The 22159-nt window shown below is 71.7% G+C and overlaps 2 protein-coding genes across 3 annotated transcripts in view; both read left to right on the top strand.

Annotated features, from left to right (window-relative positions):
- Positions 1-58: 58 nt before the first annotated feature.
- On the top strand, positions 59-16343 carry GDPD2 (glycerophosphodiester phosphodiesterase domain containing 2). 2 transcript variants are annotated; one of them, XM_075917663.1, is made up of 15 exons: positions 65-784; positions 2662-2765; positions 4954-5047; positions 5278-5337; positions 8577-8675; positions 9792-9885; positions 10398-10543; positions 11041-11123; positions 11602-11752; positions 12126-12341; positions 13635-13786; positions 13950-14097; positions 14297-14379; positions 15152-15180; positions 15460-16343. In XM_075917663.1, the coding sequence occupies exons 1-15, from the start codon at positions 455-457 to the stop codon at positions 15510-15512; spliced, it is 1842 nt and encodes a 613-aa protein (XP_075773778.1). In that variant the 5' UTR covers positions 65-454; the 3' UTR covers positions 15513-16343. The 2 variants fall into 2 exon arrangements, with proteins under 2 accessions (XP_075773779.1, XP_075773778.1); XM_075917664.1 differs by lacking the exon at positions 5278-5337 and having other exon boundaries at positions 59-784.
- Positions 16344-17536: 1193 nt separating this feature from the next.
- The window catches only part of DLG3 (discs large MAGUK scaffold protein 3), a 169711-nt gene continuing 165088 nt past the window's right edge, over positions 17537-22159 (top strand). Inside the window, 1 exon segment of the mRNA XM_075917662.1 lies at positions 17537-18608. Coding sequence (XP_075773777.1) covers positions 18593-18608 — 16 coding nt within the window. The 5' untranslated portion in view covers positions 17537-18592.

Below are 22159 nucleotides of genomic sequence, written 5' to 3'. Positions count from 1 at the left end.
GAGGAATGGGGGCCCGCTCGGCCACTAACGCCCCTGGGGGGTGGAATCTCCAGCCCTCGAGGTGTTCAAGACCCGGCTGGACAAGGCCCTGGCTGGGCTGATTGAGTTGGGTTGGTCCTGCCTTGGGCAGGGGGCTGGACGCCACCTCCTGAGGGCTCTGCCCGCCCTGGGTTCTATGCGCCAGAATCTCCCTTCCCTGCCTGCGCGGGGGCAGCGCGGGCCGGCCGGGAGCCACTCTGAGGACCGGCCCTTAGCGCTGGGTGTGCGGGCTGGGCGGCTGCCAGATGCCCAGGGCCGTGCAGAGAGGCTGTCGTGGGGAGCGGAGGGGCCCTGGCACGTGTGACGGCCAGGGCACTAGTGCACGAGGGGGCGCACGGGTGCCCCGCACGCCCGGAGCTCAAGAGCGTGGGGAGGGTTGACTCAGCCGAAGTGCTGGCTCCCTGCTCCCCGGGGCATGGGCCGGGCGGGGGAGCAGCCTGCCACGCGGGTGGGGCTGCAGCGGGTCTGTTCCTGTTCGCCTTTGGCCTGGTGCCCGCCCTCAGCCTCCGCCTCGTGCCTGGGGCGGCCGCTGGCCACGGGAGGTGAGCCCCCAGCGCTGCCCCGGTCCCAGCCGTGTGCTCTCTGCCCTGCAGGAGGCCTGACCCCCGGGCGGCGCGGGGACACGGACCCGCCCATGGCGGAGCGCCCGGCCTGCTGCCACGGCTGTGCCACCTGCCTGCTCTGCCTCTACAGCTGCCAGTGCCACTGCAAGAAGGACAAGAGGAAGGGCCTGAGAACCACCACGGTGAGCGCTGGGGGCAGAGCCCAGGCGCCACGTGGGGCAGGGGGCCGCTCCCTGCCCCCTCCAGCACGGCTGCATCCCCGGGGCCAGGGCTGTGTCCGACTGCCCCGCCCCGCCGAGAGCGTAGCCCGACCCATGGGCTGGGGGGGCCCGGGGCTGTGCAGTGGGGGGGCTGGAGCTGGGGGGATCCCTGGGGCTCTGCAGTGGGGGGGCTGGGCTGGGGGGGCCCTGGGGCTCTGCAGTGGGGGGGGCTGGAGCTGGGGGCATCCCTGGGGCTCTGTGGGCTCAAGGTGGGCAGGGCCCTGGGAGCCTCTGAGGCCTCCAGCTCCCACGGGCGGGGCTGAGCAGCAGCTTGTCCCAGCTTGCCAGGGACCTGCTAGAAACCTGCTGCTTGGCAGCAGCCCTGCTCTGCCAGCGCCTGGGGTGGGGCCGCCCTGTCCGGAGCCCGTCCTGCCTGGGGAGGGCCCGTGCCCAGGTCGCTGCGCTGGAGGCTCCGCGCTTCCTCCCAGGGCATTACGCCCACCTGCTGCATGGTCAGCGCGGTTCAACGCCCCCCCCCTTCCTCTGCCCTCCCCCCCCCCCGGCGCCCCTGGGGCCTGCGCGCTTCGGCGCTCCCCCCTTCCTCCGCCCTCCCCCCCCGGCGCCCCTGGGGCCTGCGCGCTTCGGCGCTCCCCCCCTTCCTCCGCCTCCCCCCCCGGCGCCCCTGGGGCCTGCGCGCTTCGGCGCTCCCCCCCTTCCTCCGCCCCCCCCCGGCGCCCCCGGGGCCTGCGCGCTTCGGCGCTCCCCCCTTCCTCCGCCCTCCCCCCCCGGCGCCCCTGGGGCCTGCGCGCTTCGGCGCTCCCCCCTTCCTCCGCCCTCCCCCCCCGGCGCCCCTGGGGCCTGCGCGCTTCGGCGCTCCCCCTTCTCGCCCCCTCCTCCGCCCCCCCGGCGCCCCTGGGGCCTGCGCGCTTCGGCGCTCCCCCCTTCCTCCGCCCTCCCCCCCCGGCGCCCCTGGGGCCTGCGCGCTTCGGCGCTCCCCCCCTTCCTCCGCCCTCCCCCCCGGCGCCCCTGGGGCCTGCGCGCTTCGGCGCTCCCCCCTTCCTCCGCCCTCCCCCCCCGGCGCCCCTGGGGCCTGCGCGCTTCGGCGCTCCCCCCTTCCTCCGCCCCCCCCCGGCGCCCCGGGGCCTGCGCGCTTCGGCGCTCCCCCCTTCCTCCGCCGCTCCCCCCCAGCGCCCCTGGGCCTGCGCGCTTCAGCTCTAGGGTGGCCAGATGGTTTCAACAGAAATCCCGGACACACTTGCCAGACGTCCCGCTCGACATTCCGGCGGGTTTAGAAACCACCCGGCAGGTCTATTGTCTCTGTTTGTTTCCCGCACAGAGAGCTCAAATCCTGTGTGTCCGGTTCAAAACCGGCCCGTGGAGCCCAATTCGGAGCCCCCAGCCTGGCCCCCCTGGGCCTGCAGCATCAGTCCTGAAAGTCCAACTGGCTTGCACCCCAGGCTGCCAGCCCCCTCCATTGTGCAGGGCCCTGAGGTGACTGGCATGGCGCCCTTGCCCCAGGCCGGCCAGTGGTTGGAGGGGCTGCGGAGAGACCTGGCCCCTGCTGTGACTCTCCCGACACAGCCCCCACCAGGTCCCATGGGACTCCTGTGAGTTGCCCCGTTTGGGGCCGTGGCTCCGTCGGCTCCTGCCCCGGCCTGGCCCCGCCAGTGGGTGAAGCGCGGCACATCCTGGGCAGAGACCGCACCCTGGGGGTCAGAGCCAGGTGCCGCAGGCAAGTGTGGGGCCAGGCTGCCCTGGGCCCCCCGTGGGGCTGGCTTGGCCGGCTGTCGCTGCCCTGGAGGGGCTGGGCTCTGGCTGGCAGGAGCCTTCCAGACTCATGTGGCCTCGTTGGGTTTCAGTGTGACTGTGCCTGGTTCTTCTTCCTCTTCTGCACCTGCCTCTTCACGCTGGTGTGGCTCTACCACGCCCTCGTCACCCTCAATGACTTCCACAACCTCAACGAGTGAGTACGCGCCCGGCCCTGCCTGCCCCGTCTTACCCCGTCTGCCCGCCCCCGGCACCCCTCCCGCGCCACGCCTGCCCTCTGAACTGCCCCCACTCCCAGGCCAGGCCCCCTCGCCCTGCCCCATCTTACCCCGTCTGCCCGCCCCAGCATCCCTCCCGCGCCACGCCTCCCTCTGAACTGCCCCATCTTACCCCGTCTGCCGCCCCCGGCACCCCTCCCGCGCCACGCCTCCCTCTGAACTGCCCCATCTTACCCCGTCTGCCCGCCCCCGGCACCCCTCCCGCGCCACGCCTCCCTCTGAACTGCCCCCACTCCCAGGCCAGGCCCCCTCGCCCTGCCCCATCTTACCCCGTCTGCCCGCCCCCAGCATCCTCCCGCGCCACGCCTCCCTCTGAACTGCCCATCTTACCCGTCTGCCCGCCCCCGGCACCCCTCCCCGCGCCACGCCTCCCTCTGAACTGCCCCATCTTACCCCGTCTGCCCGCCCCCGGCACCCCTCCCGCGCCACGCCTCCCTCTGAACTGCCCCCACTCCCAGGCCAGGCCCCCTCGCCCTGCCCCATCTTACCCCGTCTGCCCGCCCCCAGCATCCTCCCGCGCCACGCCTCCCTCTGAACTGCCCCGTCTTACCCCGTCTGCCCGCCCCCAGCATCCCTCCCGCGCCACGCCTCCCTCTGAACTGCCCCATCTTACCCCGTCTGCCCGCCCCCGGCACCCCTCCCGCGCCACGCCTCCCTCTGAACTGCCCCCACTCCCAGGCCAGGCCCCCTCGCCCTGCCCCATCTTACCCCGTCTGCCCGCCCCCAGCATCCCTCCCGCGCCACGCCTCCCTCTGAACTGCCCCGTCTTACCCCGTCTGCCCGCCCCCGGCACCCCTCCCGCGCCACGCCTCCCTCTGAACTGCCCCATCTTACCCCGTCTGCCCGCCCCCGGCACCCCTCCCGCGCCACGCCTCCCTCTGAACTGCCCCCACTCCCAGGCCAGGCCCCCTCGCCCTGCCCCATCTTACCCCATCTGCCTGCCCCCGGCCTCCCTCTGAACTGCCCCCACTCCCAGGCCAGGCCCCCTCGCCCTGCCCCATCTTACCCCGTCTGCCCGCCCCCAGCATCCCTCCCGCGCCACGCCTCCCTCTGAACTGCCCCATCTTACCCCGTCTGCCCGCCCCCGGCACCCCTCCCGCGCCACGCCTCCCTCTGAACTGCCCCCACTCCCAGGCCAGGCCCCCTCGCCCTGCCCCATCTTACCCCGTCTGCCCGCCCCCGGCACCCCTCCCGCGCCACGCCTCCCTCTGAACTGCCCCCACTCCCAGGCCAGGCCCCCTCGCTCTGCCCCATCTTACCCCGTCTGCCCGCCCCCGGCACCCGTCCCGCGCCACGCCTCCCTCTGAACTGCCCCATCTTACCCCGTCTGCCCGCCCCCGGCACCCGTCCCGCGCCACGCCTCCCTCTGAACTGCCCCATCTTACCCCGTCTGCCCGCCCCCGGCACCCGTCCCGCGCCACGCCTCCCTCTGAACTGCCCCATCTTACCCCGTCTGCCTGCCCCCGGCACCCGTCCCGCGCCACGCCTCCCTCTGAACTGCCCCGTCTTACCCCATCTGCCCGCCCCCGGCACCCCTCCCGCGCCACGCCTCCCTCTGAACTGCCCCATCTTACCCCGTCTGCCCGCCCCCGGCACCCCTCCCGCGCCACGCCTCCCTCTGAACTGCCCCATCTTACCCCGTCTGCCCGCCCCCGGCACCCCTCCCGCGCCACGCCTCCCTCTGAACTGCCCCCACTCCCAGGCCAGGCCTCTCGCCCTGCCCCATCTTACCCCGTCTGCCCGTCCCCGGCACCCCTCCCGCGCCACGCCTCCCTCTGAACTGCCCCCCACTCCTAGTGCCAGGCCCCGTCGCCCTGCCCCATCACCAGCATCTGGCTCTGCTCTCCCCCCCCCCCCGTCTGTTCCTCCCCCTCCACTCCCATGCCAGGCCCCCTCACCCTGCCCCACCCTCACACCCCGCTGTCTGCCCCCCCCTAATGCCTGGCACCTTCCTTCCCCACCACTGTAGCTCCCTGCCCCTGCTTACCCAGCCATCCCCAGAATCTGTCCCCTCCCGACTCCTCACCATTTACGTGCCCCATCGGACCTGGCCCCTCCCTCCCCCCCCGGGGCCCCCCTTGCCTGACTGTCCCCTCTGCCTGGCAGGTTCCTCTTCAGACAGATGCAGCGGTGGGTAGACTGGTCCTTGCCCCTGCTCGGGCTCACGGCGCTGCTGGCCACGTACTCGACCCTGCTGCTGGTAGGCTCCTGCTGCGCCTGCCCGCTGGCTGCTCCGGGGTCGCTCGAGCCCTCTGCTGCTCCGATGGCCCAGGGGGCGGCCCCCCAGGGTGGGGGCTGGGCTGGGGCAGGGTGGGCGTGCTGGCAGGTCCTGGCCCTGCTCTGAGAACCCAGCGTCCCAGGCGGCTGCTGGGTGGGGCCTCAGGACCCTTGGGCCCTCCAGCTCCAGCGTGTCCCTCGTCCCTCCTGCAGGTTCTCGCCCTGTGCCTGCAGCTCTGTGGCCAGCCCCTCAAGTTGCACTGGCTGCACAAGGTAAGGGGGCCCCGTACACCGCCCATCTGCTGCCCCAGCCTGGGGGCACAGCACCGCCCCCTCCCCTCCCCTCCCCCGGGCGGGGCTCCCGTTCAGGTCACTGCCGCAGTGCGTGGTGTGGGGGGCCCGGGGCCCTGCATCGGCTCCCCCTGAGCCCAGCCCCTGGCCCCCGGCCCACCTCCTCTCTGGGGACAGCCCCTGGCTGAGGCCGCGCCCCGCCCTGTGCTGGAGTGGGGAGCACGTCGGCGATGGGGTGAGCCCGCCGGGGGAGCACGGCCCTCGTCCCAGGCAGCACCGGGCCTCTGTGCCCGCGCTCGGCTGGGAGGGAGCCGCGGAGCCACAGGGCTGCTGGGAAGCCCCCCGCCAAGGGCCAAATCCCCGGGGTGAGCCCCGTCGCCCAGCCAGCGCCGCAGGGACTGACACTGGCAGAGATCTGGCCCACCCGCCGTGGGATCGCTGGGCTCACCCGGGCAGCAGGGGGCTCCTTAGCCGGCAGGCCACGGGCCACGCAGGGCCCGTCCTGGCCAGTGTTCCTCCGCCCGCCCCAGCCGCGTGGGGAATGAACTTTGTGCTGTGCACCAAGGATGTGCACCACCGGCAGGAACACAGGCCGCCGGCTGGGGGTGCTCTGCTCAGCAGCCGGGCAGCATTTGATCCCTCCTGGGTGGCCGCCCAAGCGCTCAGCTTCCAGGGAGCCCTGGTCCTGGCTGGCTTGGAGCTCGGACTCCGTCCCGTCCCCGGCTCTTCGCCCTCCGAGGTGGGAAATCCCCACCCTCTAGGTCACCATGTGCCCAGTGACCCCATTTGCTGTTGCCTCGGATTCCAGCTGATACGGGGTTGGCCTCAGTCGTCTTTCCACTGAGCAGCCTGGTTCCACAGCTGGGCCCTGCCCTGAGGGCACACCGTCCTGCCCCTCCTCCTTCCCCCCCGCCCCCCGGGGAGCCCAGAGGGCACACCGTCCGTCTCTTCTCCCCGCCCCTCACCCCCCGGGAGCCCAGAGGGCACACCGTCCGTCTCTTCTCCCCGCCCCTCACCCCCCGGGAGCCCTGAGGGCACACCGTCCGTCTCTTCTCCCCGCCCCTCACCCCCCGGGAGCCCAGAGGGCACACCGTCCGTCTCTTCTCCCCGCCCCTCACCCCCCGGGAGCCCTGAGGGCACACCGTCCGTCTCTTCTCCCCGCCCCTCACCCCCCGGGAGCCCTGAGGGCACACCGTCCGTCTCTTCTCCCCCCCCCCCCCCCGGGAGCCCTGAGGGCACACCGTCCGTCTCTTCTCCCCCCCCCCCCCCCCCGGGAGCCCTGAGGGCACACCGTCCGTCTCTTCTCCCCCCCCCTCACCCCCCGGGAGCCCTGAGGGCACACCGTCCGTCTCTTCTCCCCCCCCCCCACCCCCCGGGAGCCCTGAGGGCACACCGTCCGTCTCTTCCCCCCCCCCCCCCCCCGGGAGCCCTGAGGGCACACCGTCCGTCTCTTCTCCCCCCCCGGGAGCCCTGAGGGCACACCGTCCGTCTCTTCTCCCCCCCCGGGAGCCCTGAGGGCACACCGTCCGTCTCTTCTCCCCCCCCGGGAGCCCTGAGGGCACACCGTCCGTCTCTTCTCCCCCCCCGGGAGCCCTGAGGGCACACCGTCCGTCTCTTCTCCCCCCTCCCCCCCCCGGGAGCCCTGAGGGCACACCGTCCGTCTCTTCTCCCCCCCCCCCCCCCCCGGGAGCCCTGAGGGCACACCGTCCGTCTCTTCTCCCCCCCCGGAGCCCAGAGGGCACACCGTCCGTCTCTTCTCCCCCCCCCCCCCGGGAGCCCTGAGGGCACACCGTCCGTCTCTTCTCTCCCCCCCCCCCCCCCCGGGAGCCCTGAGGGCACACCGTCCGTCTCTTCTCCCCCCTCCCCCCCCCCGGGAGCCCTGAGGGCACACCGTCCGTCTCTTCTCCCCCCTCCCCCCCCCCCGGGAGCCCTGAGGGCACACCGTCCGTCTCTTCTCCCCCCTCCCCCCCCGGGAGCCCTGAGGGCACACCGTCCGTCTCTTCTTCCCCCCCCCCCCCCCCGGGAGCCCTGAGGGCACACCGTCCGTCTCTTCTCCCCCCTCCCCCCCCCGGGAGCCCTGAGGGCACACCGTCCGTCTCTTCTTCCCCCTCCCCCCCCCGGGAGCCCTGAGGGCACACCGTCCGTCTCTTCTCCCCCCTCCCCCCCCCGGGAGCCCTGAGGGCACACCGTCCGTCTCTTCTCCCCCCTCCCCCCCCCGGGAGCCCTGAGGGCACACCGTCCGTCTCTTCTCCCCCCTCCCCCCCCCGGGAGCCCTGAGGGCACACCGTCCGTCTCTTCTCCCCCCTCCCCCCCCGGGAGCCCTGAGGGCACACCGTCCGTCTCTTCTCCCCCCTCCCCCCCCCGGGAGCCCTGAGGGCACACCGTCCGTCTCTTCTCCCCCCCCCGGGAGCCCTGAGGGCACACCGTCTGTCTCTTCTCCCCCCCCGGAGCCCTGAGGGCACACCGTCCGTCTCTTCTCCCCCCCCCCCCCCGGGAGCCCTGAGGGCACACCGTCCGTCTCTTCTCCCCCCCCGGAGCCCTGAGGGCACACCGTCCGTCTCTTCTCCCCCCCCCGGAGCCCTGAGGGCACACCGTCCGTCTCTTCTCCCCCCCCCGGAGCCCTGAGGGCACACCGTCCGTCTCTTCTCCCCCCCCCCCGGAGCCCTGAGGGCACACCGTCCGTCTCTTCTCCCCCCCCGGAGCCCTGAGGGCACACCGTCCGTCTCTTCTCCCCCCCCCCTCACCCCCCGGGAGCCCTGAGGGCACACCGTCCGTCTCTTCTCCCCCCCCCCCCGGGAGCCCTGAGGGCACACCGTCCTGCCCCTCCTCCTTCCCCCTCCCCCCCCCCCGGGAGCCCTGAGGGCACACCGTCCTGCCCCTCCTCCTTCCCCCCCCCCCGCCCCCTGGGGAGCCCTGAGGGCACACCGTCCTGCCCCTCATCCTTCCGCCCCCTGGGGAGCCCTGAGGGCACACCGTCCTGCCCATCCCTCTGGGAGCCATAGGAAATGGGGGAAACTGAGGCACACAGGGTATTCATGAGTCTATTACAGAGCATTCCCCCTTCACCCAGGGCAGCTGAGCTTCACGGCAGGAGGGGCCCAGCGCGTGCAGGGGGAGGGCAGGAGCAGGGCCGCCGTGGCAGGAGCCACTTGCCCTGGCCTGGTGCCCTGTGGTGACAGGGCCACATGCTGCTTTAACTGCCCCGTGCCCTGCCCCCGCAGGGCCTGCTGATTCTCACCGCCCTGGTTGTGGCCACCGTCTTCGTGGCGCTGGATGTCCAGTGGGCTGAGCAGTGGCAGAGCGCACGCATCTCGCTGCAGGTGAGGCCAGGCGGGGGCGGGGCAGCGCATGGCTAGTGCCAGCCTGACGCCTGCACCTTCCCCTCCCCTGTGCTGCTCCGGGCCCGTGCCCTGGCCAGCCCCCTGGCTCTGCCCCTCCAGAACCGCCCCTCCTCCATCGCTCACTTGCCTGCACCTGGGCAGCCCCAGAGACCTGGCTGGCCTGGACAGGGGCGGGGCACCTGGAGCATGTGGGGAGGGGAAGGTGAGGGGCCCTGGGGGAGGGGAAGGTGTCTGGGGGAAGCCTGGTGGGCAGGTGGGGGCCCACGGTAGGTGTGTCTGGGACAGCCTGGAGTGGGGGGGCTAGGTGGGGCTGGCATTGCTGGCTGGGTGCTGAGGGGGCGGGGCAGGTGGGGCTGGCGGTGCTGGCCGGGTGCTGGGGGGGCGGGGCAGGTGGGGCTGGCGTTGCTGACCGGGCGCTGGGGGGGCGGGTGGGGCCGGCGTTGCTGGCCGGGCGCTGAGGGGGCGGGTGGGGCCGGCGTTGCTGGCCGGGCGCTGAGGGGGCGGGTGGGGCTGACGTTGCTGACCGGGCGCTGGGGGGGCGGGTGGGGCCGGCGTTGCTGGCCGGGCGCTGAGGGGGCGGGTGGGGCCGGCGTTGCTGGCTGGGCGTTGAGGGGGCGGGTGGGGCCGGCGTTGCTGGCCGGGCGCTGAGGGGGCGGGTGGGGCCGGCGTTGCTGGCTGGGCGTTGAGGGGGCGGGTGGGGCCGGCGTTGCTGGCTGGGCGTTGAGGGGGCGGGTGGGGCCGGCGTTGCTGGCCGGGCGCTGAGGGGGGCGGGTGGGGCCGGCGTTGCTGGCTGGGCGTTGAGGGGGCGGGTGGGGCCGGCGTTGCTGGCTGGGCGTTGAGGGGGCGGGTGGGGCCGGCGTTGCTGGCCGGGCGCTGAGGGGGCGGGTGGGGCCGGCGTTGCTGGCCGGGCGCTGAGGGGGGCGGGTGGGGCTGGCGTTGCTGACCGGGCGCTGGGGGGGCGGGTGGGGCCGGCGTTGCTGGCTGGGCGCTGAGGGGGGCGGGTGGGGCTGGCGTTGCTGACCGGGCGCTGGGGGGGCGGGTGGGGCCGGCGTTGCTGGCCGGGCGCTGAGGGGGGCGGGTGTCTCTGCCCTGCAGGCCACAGGCCCCTTCCTGCACATCGGAGCTGTGGCCGGCGTGACGCTGCTCGCCTGGCCCGTGGCCGACTGCTTCTATCGCACGCGCCGTACAGGTACCTGGGCGCTGGGGGCTGAGCCGGTTGGGGCTGCGGGCTCCGGCCTGTCTGCCTCCTGCCCCAGCGCACAGCCGCCCTGGTGGGCCTGCTTCCCACGGGGCCCCAGAGCTGTCACTGTGCCATGTCTGCCGAGGATGGGCTGTGCCAGCACCTGCCCTGACAGCGCAGGCTGGGTGGCGGATCTCCCTGTGTGCTCAGCCATGCGGGGCCTAGGACACGCGGCTGGGTGTTCCTATCCCCTCCAGTGCCCAGCTGGGAGCTCAGCAGGGCGGGGGCACCCAGGAGCTACAAGCGCCAGTGCCCAGCTGGCCGGCTGCTCGGTGCCCAGAGCTGGGCTGCCCATGCACTCGGCAGGCAGCCTGTGAAGGTGGCCAGGCACCGCGGGGCCCCTGGCTGAGGGCTGCTCTGTGGCAGGGGGCAGAGGGACCTGCCCTTCCCCCTGCAGGGGGAGCAGCCCAGGCTAAGCCGCCCCACCCTGACGGGGCTCTTGTCCGTGTGTCTGTCTGCAGCCCCCAGGGTGCTGCTCCTGCTGGTGTACCTCGGTGGGACAGCGGCCCTGTACCTGGCTCCCCTGCTGATCTCCTCCCCCTGCCTCATGGAAGAGAGCCAGCTGCCCCCCAAGCCAGCGCTGGTCGGACACCGCGGGGCCCCCCTGGTGAGTGACCTGTGCCCAGGGCAGCAGCCCCCGTGTGCCCCTGCCCACAGGGCTGAGCTGGGGGGCCGGGGGCCCCTTGGGGCAAAGGCAGCGTAGAGGCTCTGCAGGGGGCTGTGAGCCTTCCCCTGGCCGGGGGCCTGAGCCCCTCCCTTTCCTGGGTCCCAGAGCACCCCCAGCTCGCGGCAGCAAGTAACGCCCAGAGCCCCGGGCCGGCGCAGGGCAGAGGGAGTAGCCAGGCCGGGGAGGACGTTGCTGGGAGGGGCCGAGGCGGCCCTCAGGGTGGGGCCAGGCGTTAATGGGGTTCCCTCCCAGGCTGCCCCCCAGGAGGCTTCCAGTGCCCCCGTCCCAATGCACAGCTGCCCCTCCCCCGAGCTGGGTTGGGGATTCGGCTACTTCCCGGCCGCGACCCGAGCCCCAGACGCCCGCCTGGCCGCGTGCAGGGCTCTGGCCCGGGCCCCTCGCTCGCCCGGCTTGCTGAGCCTCTCTCCCTGCTCCAGCTGGCGCCCGAGAACACCCTGATGTCCTTCCGCAAGTCGCTGGCTTGTGGCGTGGCCGTGTTCGAGACCGACGTCACGGTGAGGTAAGCGGGGACCCGCTGCTGGGCTGGCCGGCCCCAGGCCCCCGGGACTGGCCACGCGGCGCCTTCTGCCCACAGCCCCTCGGGGCTCCTTTGGGTGGGACGTGTCCAGCCTGGGCTTCGAGTCCTCCAAGCGCCTCGCCCGCCCCCTCCGGGAGCTGAGCCCAGCCCCGCCGTCCGGCGCCCACCCTGCAGGCGCGGTCTGGGCATGCCCTGTTCCTCGGAGACGCAGGCCTGGCGAGTGCGACGCGGGGCAGGCAGGGTGACGTGTGCCAGCTGCTGCCGTTGCCCCGGCCCCCAGCCCAGGAAGCTCAGCCCCCAAGGGCAGGCGTGTGGGAGGGGACCCCCAGCCCGGCGCACGGGGGCACAGCATGGCAGGCTGCACGGGGCTGCCCCGGTGACCCCGCAGAGGTGCCGAGGGGGTGGGGTTGGGGGAGGCGGCAACCGGCCCATGATAACCACCCTCCGGCCTCTCTGCCAGCGCCGACGGGGTCCCCTTCCTCATGCACGACGCGACGCTGACCCGCACCACCGACGTGCGCGCCGTCTTCCCGGCGCAGGCCGCCCTCAACAGCACCGCCTTCAACTGGACTGAGCTCCAGGCGCTCGACGCTGGCAGCTGGTTCCTGCAGGTCAGCCCGGGGGCGGGCAGGGCTCTGCAGGGACAAGCCGGGAGCCCTCGCCTGCTCCACAGAGATGAGCCAGGGGCTCTGCCTGGGCCGGCGCTCTCCTGGGATCCCTGAGCCCCCCTCTGTGCAGGCCGCGGTGCCTCCCCGCCCCATGTGGGGGGAGCGGTCTCCCTGCTAGAGCTGGGTGGCCCTGCCCTGGAGGGATGAGGGCGTCAGTCCTGGCACGGAAGGGAGGCGGCCCATGGTGGTGATGGGCTGGGATCCGGGCCTGCATGCACCCTGAGGCTTCGGTGAGCCTGGAACCGCCGCTCTGGCTCCGGCCCCTCCCTGTGCAGGGGTCCTGGCGGGGCGGCTGATGCGGGCCCCTCCCTTCCAGAGGCGGCCGTTCTGGGGGCGGCAGGCTCTCTCCAGCGAGGAGCAAGGCCAGGTGCGGGCGCAGAAGATCCCGTCCCTGCAGCAGCTGCTGCAGGTGGCCAAGCAGCACAACGTCTCCGTCCTGTTCGACCTGCGGCCTGAGAACCACACGGACTCCCAGGGCTTCGTCAACGTCACTGTGGAGACCATCCTGCAGTCGGGCATCCCGCCGCAGCTGGTGAGCAGGGGCTGGCTGAGCAGCGGGGCCGCCCCCACGGCAGGGCAGAGCAGGCCTGCCTCGTCTCCCTGAGCATGCTTGGGATCTGCCCTTACCGGTGTCCTGTGCTCCCTCTTGGTGCCACAGCACCCCACCTCACTGAGCCGCCCTGGGCCGGGCCCCAGCCCTGGGCCGGCAGCCTGTGGTCGGGGCGCTTTGTAGTGTGGTAACTGCCAGTGACTCCATGTCAAGGCTTCGTCCCTGCTCTGGCCTGATAAATGCAGACGTGGGGGCCCGCAAAAGTACCCAAAACCTTATCTACCGGGCTATGGTAAAAACATCCCCCCAAAATCTTAACCTAGATTTTGGGGATCAAAACTCCGCTGCCACCACCCAAGTAATGATAAGAAAATCAGGGGAGAGGGGAAATCTCAGCCCTAAAGTACAAACCGGGACACAAATGAACCAATCCCAGGTTGATAAAAAGGAAAGAGAAAGAACTTTTATCATCACCACAATATTCCTGTCGCCAGTAGAATGACCAGCTGGGAAAGCCACCCAGTCATATGCTCCTGGGGAATTCCCCCATGGGCCCAAACGTAGATGCAAAGCAAAGCAAAGCAAAGCCCGTGTGAAATGCACAGAGCTCCGATCCCACTTCCCAAACCATAAACCAGTCAAACCCAACGGCTTTATCTAACCCTGACCCTCCTTACAGATAGTGAAGAGTCTGTTCTTGGAGGGGACGTTCTGTCTGACTCCTCAGTAGCTGCAGAGAAACTGCCCAGAGCAAAGGAGGGGAAACCAAACGTTCCTTTGTCCCAGTTTGAAATTCCTACCTACGTTCCTATTGGCCAACTCTACCTGGGTTAGGTACAGTTAACCCCTTAGTCCCCAGGCTGCTGGCCATCTCTCATGATCATGACAGTGGCCAAGACCAGCCTGGCATCTGGGGCTGCTGCCCCTGCCAGCTGTGCAGGGGTGGAATTATTCCTACAGCGCTCTGTCTGTCTGTCTGTCTGTCTGTCTGCTTGGCAGACGCCTGCCCCGGTGGGTGCTCTGCCCAGTGGGTGCCCCGTACCCATGCCTCCACCCTGAGCCAGCCCCAAATCCCAGCACAGCTCGGCCTGTCCTAGCTGGCCCCAGCGCGTCCCGTCTGGTCTCACTGCCCCCAGGACTGAAACTCTGCTGGGCCAAGTGCTGGCTGGATGCAGAGGAAGGCCGTTCAGAGGCGTGTCCCCTGCAGCCTGTGCCCCAGAGCACTGCGAGAGCCCCCGGTCTCCCAGCTCCCCCCAGTCTGATCCTCCCCCCCAGATTCTCTGGCTGCCGGACGAGTTCAGGGAGCAGGTCAGGCAGCAGGCGCCAGGATTTCAGCAGATCTACGGGCGGAAGAGAGGCCGGAATGAAACGGAGTCTCCGCTGCGTGTGAACCTGCCGTACCAGAACCTCAGCACCGAGGAGATCGGGTGAGCGCCCCTTGGGGCGGGGGGTGCAGAGCAGCGGTGGCTCCCCCGTGGCCACAGCGCCAGGGCGCCTGCCTGGGACACATGGGTCTTACGCCAAGGCCGGGGGGCCCTGGTGGGAGCCAGGCTGCCCCGGCCTCGTAACGCGGCCCCGTTGCCTCCACAGCCAGTATCGGCAGGACAACGTCTCTGTCAACCTGTACGTGGTCAACGAGCCCTGGCTCTTCTCCGTGCTGTGGTGCGCGGGCGCCAGCTCCGTCACCACCAACGCCTGCCAGGTGCTGCGGGGGATGGAGCGCCCCCTCTGGCTGCTCGTAAGTGAGACGGGCTGGGAGCTCTGGGGTTCCAGCTTTTCCCGGGCTCTCCGGGGAGCAGCTGCTGGCCGCGAGCCTGGGCCCCCTCGGCCGCCTGCACGGCCACAGCCCAGGGAGGGGGCGGGCGGAGGCTGCCACGGCCTGTGCTGCTGGAGCCGGGTCCCCCTCCGGCTGCTCGACCTGCTTTGTTGCCTTGCAGCCCCGCAGCACCTACCTGATGGTCTGGATTGTGACCGACTGCGTCTCCTTCCTGCTGCTGCTCTGGGCCTTCTTCCTGCTGCAGTGAGTTCAGCCTCCCCGGCCACCTGGCTGCTGCCCTGTGGGGGGGGGGGGGAGCTCCCCTGGCCGCCTGTCTGCTGCCCTGGGGGGAAGGGGGTGTGTGGGGGGAGTTCCCCGGCCGCCTGTCTGCTGCCCGGGGGGAGGAGGGGACGTGGGCGTAGCTCCCCCGGCCGCCTGTCTGCTGCCCTGGGGGGAAGGGGGTGTGTGGGGGGAGTTCCCCGGCCGCCTGTCTGCTGCCCGGGGGGAGGAGGGGACGTGGGCGTAGCTCCCCCGGCCGCCTGTCTGCTGCCCTGGGGGGAAGGGGGTGTGTAGGGGGAGCTCCCCCAGCCGCCTGTCTGCTGCCCGGGGGGGAGGAGGGGACGTGGGGGTAGCTCCCCCGGCTGCCTGGCTGCTGCCCGGGGGGGAGGAGGGGACGTGGGGGTAGCTCCCCTGTCTGCTGCCCAGGGGGGGGAGCTGGAGGCAGGGCACGGGACTTGTTAACTTGGGGGGGCTTTCCTCCCCAGCCTCTGCCGTGAGCCCGGCCTTGAGCTGCTCCGCCCCACAGCTGGGGGCTTGGGCAAGGCCCACTGGAACCCGAGCAAAGTGGGCCTGGCAGGGAACCCCCAGAAGCCCAAGAGGGGCTCCTCTGTGCTGGGCCCCGCTGTGGCTTGCAGGAGCCCCTGTCCTGGGGGCAGGGCAGAGCCCCAGGGAGCCCCCCCGGCTGCGGGCTGCTGCGGCCCCAGGGCCGGTCCTGACGCGCTGTCCTGAGTGAACTCCAACCCTGTTTGCTTTCCAGGAAGTGCTCCAGGAAAAACGACCCGGCAGGTAAGGGGCTCCCCCTCCTCGGGGCCCTGTTCCTCCTCCCGCCCTGCTGCTGGCGTCTCCCCGCGGGCCAGGCCTGCCAGAGCTGAGCTCCCAGGAGCTCGCCAGCCCCACAGCCTGACTGAGGGGCTGCTCCCACTGCCCCCTATGGGGAGAGGGAGGGGACACAGCCATGAGAGCACCCATGCTAGGGGGCAGGGGCACGGGCTGCTTGCTGCGATGATGGGGGGGGCACCCCATGGGGCCGCCCTGCAATGAACCTTTCTCCCATTGGGTCCCCAGGCTCCGAGACCGACGTGCTGCTCACGAAGATCAAGAACCTCATGCAGGAGTGATGTCCAGCCCGGTGTAGCCGGGGCACAGGCGCTGTCCTGGCAGGGGGGGGGGGGCCACGCGTGCTCTGGCCAGCCCTGAGCGCCTTTCCGGGCTGCCCACCTCCCCCGCTGTGGGCCCTGCCCCCGACCCGCCTCCTGCAGCGCCCCTAGGTGATGGGTCTGTCTAGAGTAGACGGGTGTGTTCTGCTGGGCGCTCCCCAAGACGGGGTCCTGCAGCCTCTTGGGGCTGTGGGAACAGATGCTGCTGGGGCCTCCTCCCTCGCCCGGCTGGGCCTCCCCGGGCTCAGGCCCTGCTGTGCAGGGGCTGCTGGTCGCCCCCATGAGCGACTCTTCCTGGGCCGGAAGCAGAGGGGCGGTGGGAGGGGGCAGGGAGCAGGTCTCAGGAGCGCCCGGCTCTCTGGGCGGTGCGGCCAGGGCAGCAGTGTGGCATGGGCTCAGGTAGCGGGGGGATCACAGCTCAGCTGGCTGGAAACCAAGGGCCCCTCCCCGGGCAGAGGAAGCCCGTTTCTGCAGCTCTGCGGCTTTGGCACAGCCTCTAGGCCCCCACGGGGCACAGCGGTGAGCCCTGCCGGGTCCCGGGGCCCCTGCCCCTGCTTGCCTAGGGCAGAGAGGGGGCTCGGCTCTGCCGGCAGGGGGGTCTGGCCGTGTAGACCGGGGTGCACCCTTCGGCACTGGGTGTGACTGTTCTGCTGGCGCCCGGGCGAGGGAGCAGGCCCGGCCCCACGCTGCGTGGCCCCTGAGGTCGCTGTGGCCGGGGCTCCACGCCTTGTGCCTATTTTACTTGTTCTTCGTGGTGTATGTAAATAAACTGACCCAGCGGGATAGAAAAACTGACCCAGCGGCCTGGGGGCTCCCCGGCAGGCACCCTGGGGGCTGGCCTCTCCCCTCTCTGGTGCTGCCTCAGTCTCTCTTGGGCTGCGCCGGCCCTGGCCCAGCAGGCGTGCTGCACCAGTTGAGTGCTGGATCCTCATGCAAAGTAGCAAGGGGCAGGCCCAGGTGCCCCGGGGGAGGGGGTCCCATGCCCCCTCGCTGCCTCTGTGCCCCCCTTGGTTTTAATTGCTGAAGCCAGCTGCCCACCCTGTCCCCCTCCCCGCAGGCACAGGTCACCTCTGGGTAAGAGTCAGGCAACTGCTTGAGCTGGAAGCCATGGCCTGGCCCTGCTGGGAGCATGCGTGGGGGAGTTCCCAGCTCTGGCCCGGGCTGCTCCAGCGCCTGCTCAGTGCTCCCTTTCCCCAGCTGTAGGCCCTGGAGCCTGCAGCCGGGTAGGAGGGCTAGGGGAGCGGATTCCCCTCTGGGCCTGGCAGCCCTGGGCTGTGCGGGCACCAAGGCCTGCACCCCCGCAGCACCAGCACTGGGCAGTGCCCCACTTGGAGTCCAGTTCCCCGGGGCCGGGCAGGAGGCCAGCCTGAGCACTAACTGGTGAAAACGCACTGTGCGGGCAGCGGTGCGATTCGTGTGCTGTCACCACCACCTAGTGCTGACGCACAGCCTAGCACCTCCGCGAAGTGCAGGGCTGCAGCCAGCCCGGCCCTGGCGCTCCCAGGGAACGGGGGTGAGGGATTGGAGCAGCTGCCGCGGAGCGAAACGAGCTCTGGGTGTCCCTCCGTCAGGCCCAGCCTCGGAGGCAGCCTGCACCCACCTGGGCGCGTCCAGTGAGAGTGAACAGAGCCGCGGGCTCCGTGGCTTGTGATGCGCTGTAACCCACCCGCCCCTCTTGGGAGCGGGGTGGAGCCAGGCCCCTGCCCCTGGACTGGCGCCTTAGCTTGGCTGAGCCAGGCCCCGCTTCCTTTCCAGACCCGCTCCAGCTGTGTGTCTGCAGCAGGCTGGTCTGGTAAAGGGGTCCCTCGCCCCCCTCCGGTTAACCCGGCGCAGCGGGGGAGGGAGGCTGGGGGGGGAACAGGCGCAGCAGCAGCCCCAGTCTGTTTAAAGCTGTTTCCAGCACAGGCTGGGGCGGCAGGGGGTCGAATGCTACGTGTGCAGGGCAGCTCCTGGAATCGGTGCTGGCCGGGCATCCGCCTTTCCCTCTAGGAGCGGGGGCGGGGGAGGCTCCGTGGGTAAAGGGGTGAAGGTCACCAGTAGGGGCTGGGCAGCTCGCTGTGGGTAAGGGGGCTGCTTCTGAGCACTCACCCCAGTTGTGGGGAGGTCAAAGGGGGGGCAGCCCCCCAGAGCACAGAGGAGTGGGCGGAGGTGGCTGGGGACTGGAGTCGGGGGGGCCCTGCCCTCAGCCTCTCACCCCGGCTGCATTCTTCAGCCCCGAGCTCAGCCCAGCCCCCACGGCAAGGGGCGTCTGAGGTAAAGTTGGGGTGACCAAGCAGCAAGTGGGGAAAACTGGGCCGATTTCGGGAGGGGGTGGGCTTGACGGGGGTCGAGGTAGCAAAGCCCCAGTGTCAGGGCACCTGGTCCCCTAGTCCAGGGGTAGGAACCTTTTTTGGGTTGGAGGCCAGTGACCCCCAGACAAGTCAGCTGGGGGGCCACACCAGTGGGAATCCAACCCCCCTACGGCCATGACCCCCGACTGAGAAGGGGAAGCCAAACCCCCACATTCCCCTCCTGCCCCAGGGCTTAGGGGCGGGCTCCCCAATGCTGGGGGTGCCCGTAGCCTCAGGGGCTGTATCCGGCCCCTGGGCCTGAGCTTCCCCTCCCCCCCGGAGGGTTTGGCTTCCCTCTCCTCTGGCAGTGCCGGGGTTAATGCCTGGCCCGGCTTCAGCCCCTGCTCCTGGGTGTGGACTCGCCTGGGGCCAAGGGGCCCTGTGGGGCCAGGCCCGGGCTGGCAGCCGCCCCCCCTGCAGCCGGGCCTGCTGGCAGCACTACAGGCCAGCCCTCTGCCGGCTGGGCCCGCCCCTGAGCCCGGCCCAGCCCGGCCTCCCCTCCGCACAGCCCCAGGCGACGGCGGCGGGCTCGGGCGTTCCGGCTGGGCGCAGCTGGCTCTGGCCTCGGGCTGCCCCGGGCAGGGCGGCGGCAGGGAAGGAGGCAGCCGGCTCCTGGGCTCGTGTTCCCGGGGCAGGGCCCTTGCTGCCGCCGGGGAGCGGCCGGCCCCAGGGCAGCTCCTGCAGGGACGGGCTGCCCTGCCCCGCAGAGCGATGATCAGTAGGCAAGGTAAGGGCTGGGGTGGCGGAGGGGCAGCCGAGCCGGCGGGCAGAGCCGCCTGGGCGGTACCCGGCCCGCAGAGACGGGGCGGGCGCTGGGCACTCGGCTCTCAGGTGCGCCCGCAGGGCAGCTGGGCCCAGCTCACACGGCGCCGGGGCAGGTTTCCCGGCTCCCGGGGCTCAGCAGAGCGGCGGAGCTGGGCCGGGACACAGCCCAGCGACACCTGTGGGGCCCCTGGCCACGGCCCCAGTGCAGGGTGAGTGCTGGGCACCGGCCGGGAGGCAGCCTGGCCTCTGCCCAAGGAGCTCCCTCCCCTGCCCGGGGCTGGCATAGCCGCCCCTGGTCTCCCCGGCTGTGCCAGCCCGGCCCCAGCACGGCCGGGCCCCAGGCTGACACGGGAGAGGCGCCTCCGGCAGCACCTGCATGTCAGGGAGGCTGCCAGGCTGCACCCACGCAGGGCCCGCCCCCTCCACCCACGGCTTCCCGAGGCACCTGGGCCAGCTGGCTCCAGGAAGAGCCCAGCTCCGGCTGGCTGCTGCCGCAGGCCATGCACACGCAGCCTGAGCCCCAGCGAGCCCAGAGCCCCTGGCACAGACGGGCCCCCGCAGCGGCCCCTGGTCTTGGCCGCAGGCGGGAGCTCAGGGTTTGGGCTGGTGGACAGCAGGCGGGGGAGGCTCATGCTGTGTCCCCCACTCCTCATGGGGCTGTCGGGCAGGTCTCCCGGAGTGCGGGTTGTCTGCCATCGTGGAGGGGGCAGTAGGAGGGAACACCCTTCTTCCAGTGCCTCTGGGGGCACAGCCCTTGCCTCCTCCTGGGCTGCGGAGGGGAGAGCCCACGCCCGGCTCCAGGCTGCATTCGCCTCTGCCTGTGTGACCGCAGGGGCACGAGGCCGACGTGGGGCCCAGCTGCCACGGAAGGAGGCGCTTGCGGAGTGCATGGCTGCAGCGGGCAGGGCGCTGCATCTGACATGCCCAGCTGGTACTGCAGCCCCCTCTCCCCGCAGCCTTGACACGTGCTCCCTGAGCTCTCACGTCCACCTCAAGCAGCGGGGGCTTTGGGGCCGTGTCCACTTCGGGAGCAGCCGCCCGCCTCGCGCTGGCCCTTGCTGGCTCTGCTGATGCCAGCTCCAAGGACTGACTGCGGCCGGGGAGGGCTGAGGCGGCACCTGTGGCCCAGGCTGACTGTGTCCTGGTGGCAGTGGGGTCTAGGCTCCAGTGCGGGCAGAAATCCCCTGCAAGCCCCGTAAATCCGGCTGGTGTCCCCGGGCATCCCAGCCTCTGGCCTGCTGTGGCTGGGGAGGGAAGTCCAGGGGTGGGCTGGCTCCGTGTGTCTTTGCGTTTAGGCTTGTTCATGCTTCACCAGCTTCCTCTTCTGGCTGGGGCCTGCCATACGCAGAGACAAGACCCCCTTCTCTTCCCTCTGGGGGCCGGGGAGGGTCCGTCTGCCCCGTGGGCCTGCCATACGCAGAGACAAGACCCCCTTCTCTTCCCGCTGGGGGCCGGGGAGGGTCCGTTTGCCCCGTGGGCCTGCCATACGCAGAGACAAGACCCCCTTCTCTTCCCTCTGGGGGCCGGGGAGGGTCCGTCTGCCCCGTGGGCCTGCCATATGCAGAGACAAGACCCCCTTCTCTTCCCGCTGGGGGCCGGGGAGGGTCCGTCTGCCCCGTGGGCCTGCCATACGCAGAGACAAGACCCCCTTCTCTTCCCGCTGGGGGCCGGGGAGGGTCCGTCTGCCCCGTGGGCCTGCCATACGCAGAGACAAGACCCCCTTCTCTTCCCGCCGAGGGGGCCGGGGAGGGTCCGTCTGCCCCGTGGGCCTGCCATACGCAGAGACAAGACCCCCTTCTCTTCCCGCCGAGGGGGCCGGGGAGGGTCCGTCTGCCCCGTGGGCCTGCCATACGCAGAGACAAGACCCCCTTCTCTTCCCTCTGGGGGCCGGGGAGGGTCCGTCTGCCCCGTGGGCCTGCCATACGCAGAGACAAGACCCCCTTCTCTTCCCGCTGGGGGCCGGGGAGGGTCCGTCTGCCCCGTGGGCCTGCCATACGCAGAGACAAGACCCCCTTCTCTTCCCGCTGGGGGCCGGGGAGGGTCCGTCTGCCCGTGGGCCTGCCATACGCAGAGACAAGACCCCCTTCTCTTCCCTCTGGGGGCCGGGGAGGGTCCGTCTGCCCCGTGGGCCTGCCATACGCAGAGACAAGACCCCCTTCTCTTCCCGCTGGGGGCCGGGGAGGGTCCGTCTGCCCCGTGGGCCTGCCATACGCAGAGACAAGACCCCCTTCTCTTCCCGCCGAGGGGGCCGGGGAGGGTCCGTCTGCCCCGTGGGCCTGCCATACGCAGAGACAAGACCCCCTTCTCTTCCCGCTGGGGGCCGGGGAGGGTCCGTCTGCCCCGTGGGCCTGCCATATGCAGAGACAAGACCCCCTTCTCTTCCCGCTGGGGGCCGGGGAGGGTCCGTCTGCCCCGTGGGCCTGCCATATGCAGAGACAAGACCCCCTTCTCTTCCCGCTGGGGGCCGGGGAGGGTCCGTCTGCCCGTGGGCCTGCCATACGCAGAGACAAGACCCCCTTCTCTTCCCGCTGGGGGCCGGGGAGGGTCCGTCTGCCCCGTGGGCCTGCCATACGCAGAGACAAGACCCCCTTCTCTTCCCGCCGAGGGGGCCGGGGAGGGTCCGTCTGCCCCGTGGGCCTGCCATACGCAGAGACAAGACCCCCTTCTCTTCCCGCTGGGGGCCGGGGAGGGTCCGTCTGCCCCGTGGGCCTGCCATACGCAGAGACAAGACCCCCTTCTCTTCCCGCTGGGGGCCGGGGAGGGTCCGTCTGCCCCGTGGGCCTGCCATACGCAGAGACAAGACCCCCTTCTCTTCCCGCTGGGGGCCGGGGAGGGTCCGTCTGCCCCGTGGGCCTGCCATACGCAGAGACAAGACCCCCTTCTCTTCCCGCTGGGGGCCGGGGAGGGTCCGTCTGCCCCGTGGGCCTGCCATACGCAGAGACAAGACCCCCTTCTCTTCCCGCCGAGGGGCCGGGGAGGGTTCGTCTGCCCCGTGGGCCTGCCATACGCAGAGACAAGACCCCCTTCTCTTCCCGCCGAGGGGCCGGGGGGGGTTCTGTCTGCCCCGCGGCCCTGCCGACAAGACCCCTTTTCTTCCCGCCGAGGGGCCGGGGGGGTCCGTCTCTCCCGTGGGCCCGCGGCCCTGCAGACAAGACCCCTTCTCTTCCCGGCGGGGGGGTCCGTCTCCCCCGTGAGCCCCCGGCACTGCAGACAAGACCCCCTTCTCTTCCCGGCGGGGGGGTCCGTCTCCCCCGTGAGCCCCCGGCACTGCAGACAAGACCCCCTTCTCTTCCCGGCGGGGGGGTCCGTCTCCCCCGTGGGCCCGCGGCACTGCAGACAAGACCCCTTCTCTTCCCGGCGGGGGGGTCCATCTCTCCCGTGGGCCCCCGGCCCTGCAGACAAGACCCCCTTCTCTTCCCGGCGGGGGGGGTCCGTCTCCCCCGTGGGCCCGCGGCACTGCAGACAAGACCCCCTTCTCTTCCCGGCGGGGGGGTCCGTCTCCCCCGTGGGCCC

Source organism: Pelodiscus sinensis, unplaced genomic scaffold (assembly GCF_049634645.1).
Source record: "Pelodiscus sinensis isolate JC-2024 unplaced genomic scaffold, ASM4963464v1 ctg71, whole genome shotgun sequence".
NCBI lineage: Eukaryota > Metazoa > Chordata > Testudines > Trionychidae > Pelodiscus > Pelodiscus sinensis.
The sequence above is the reverse complement of the archived record's forward strand: the minus strand, read 5'-3'. Positions and strand labels throughout refer to the sequence as shown.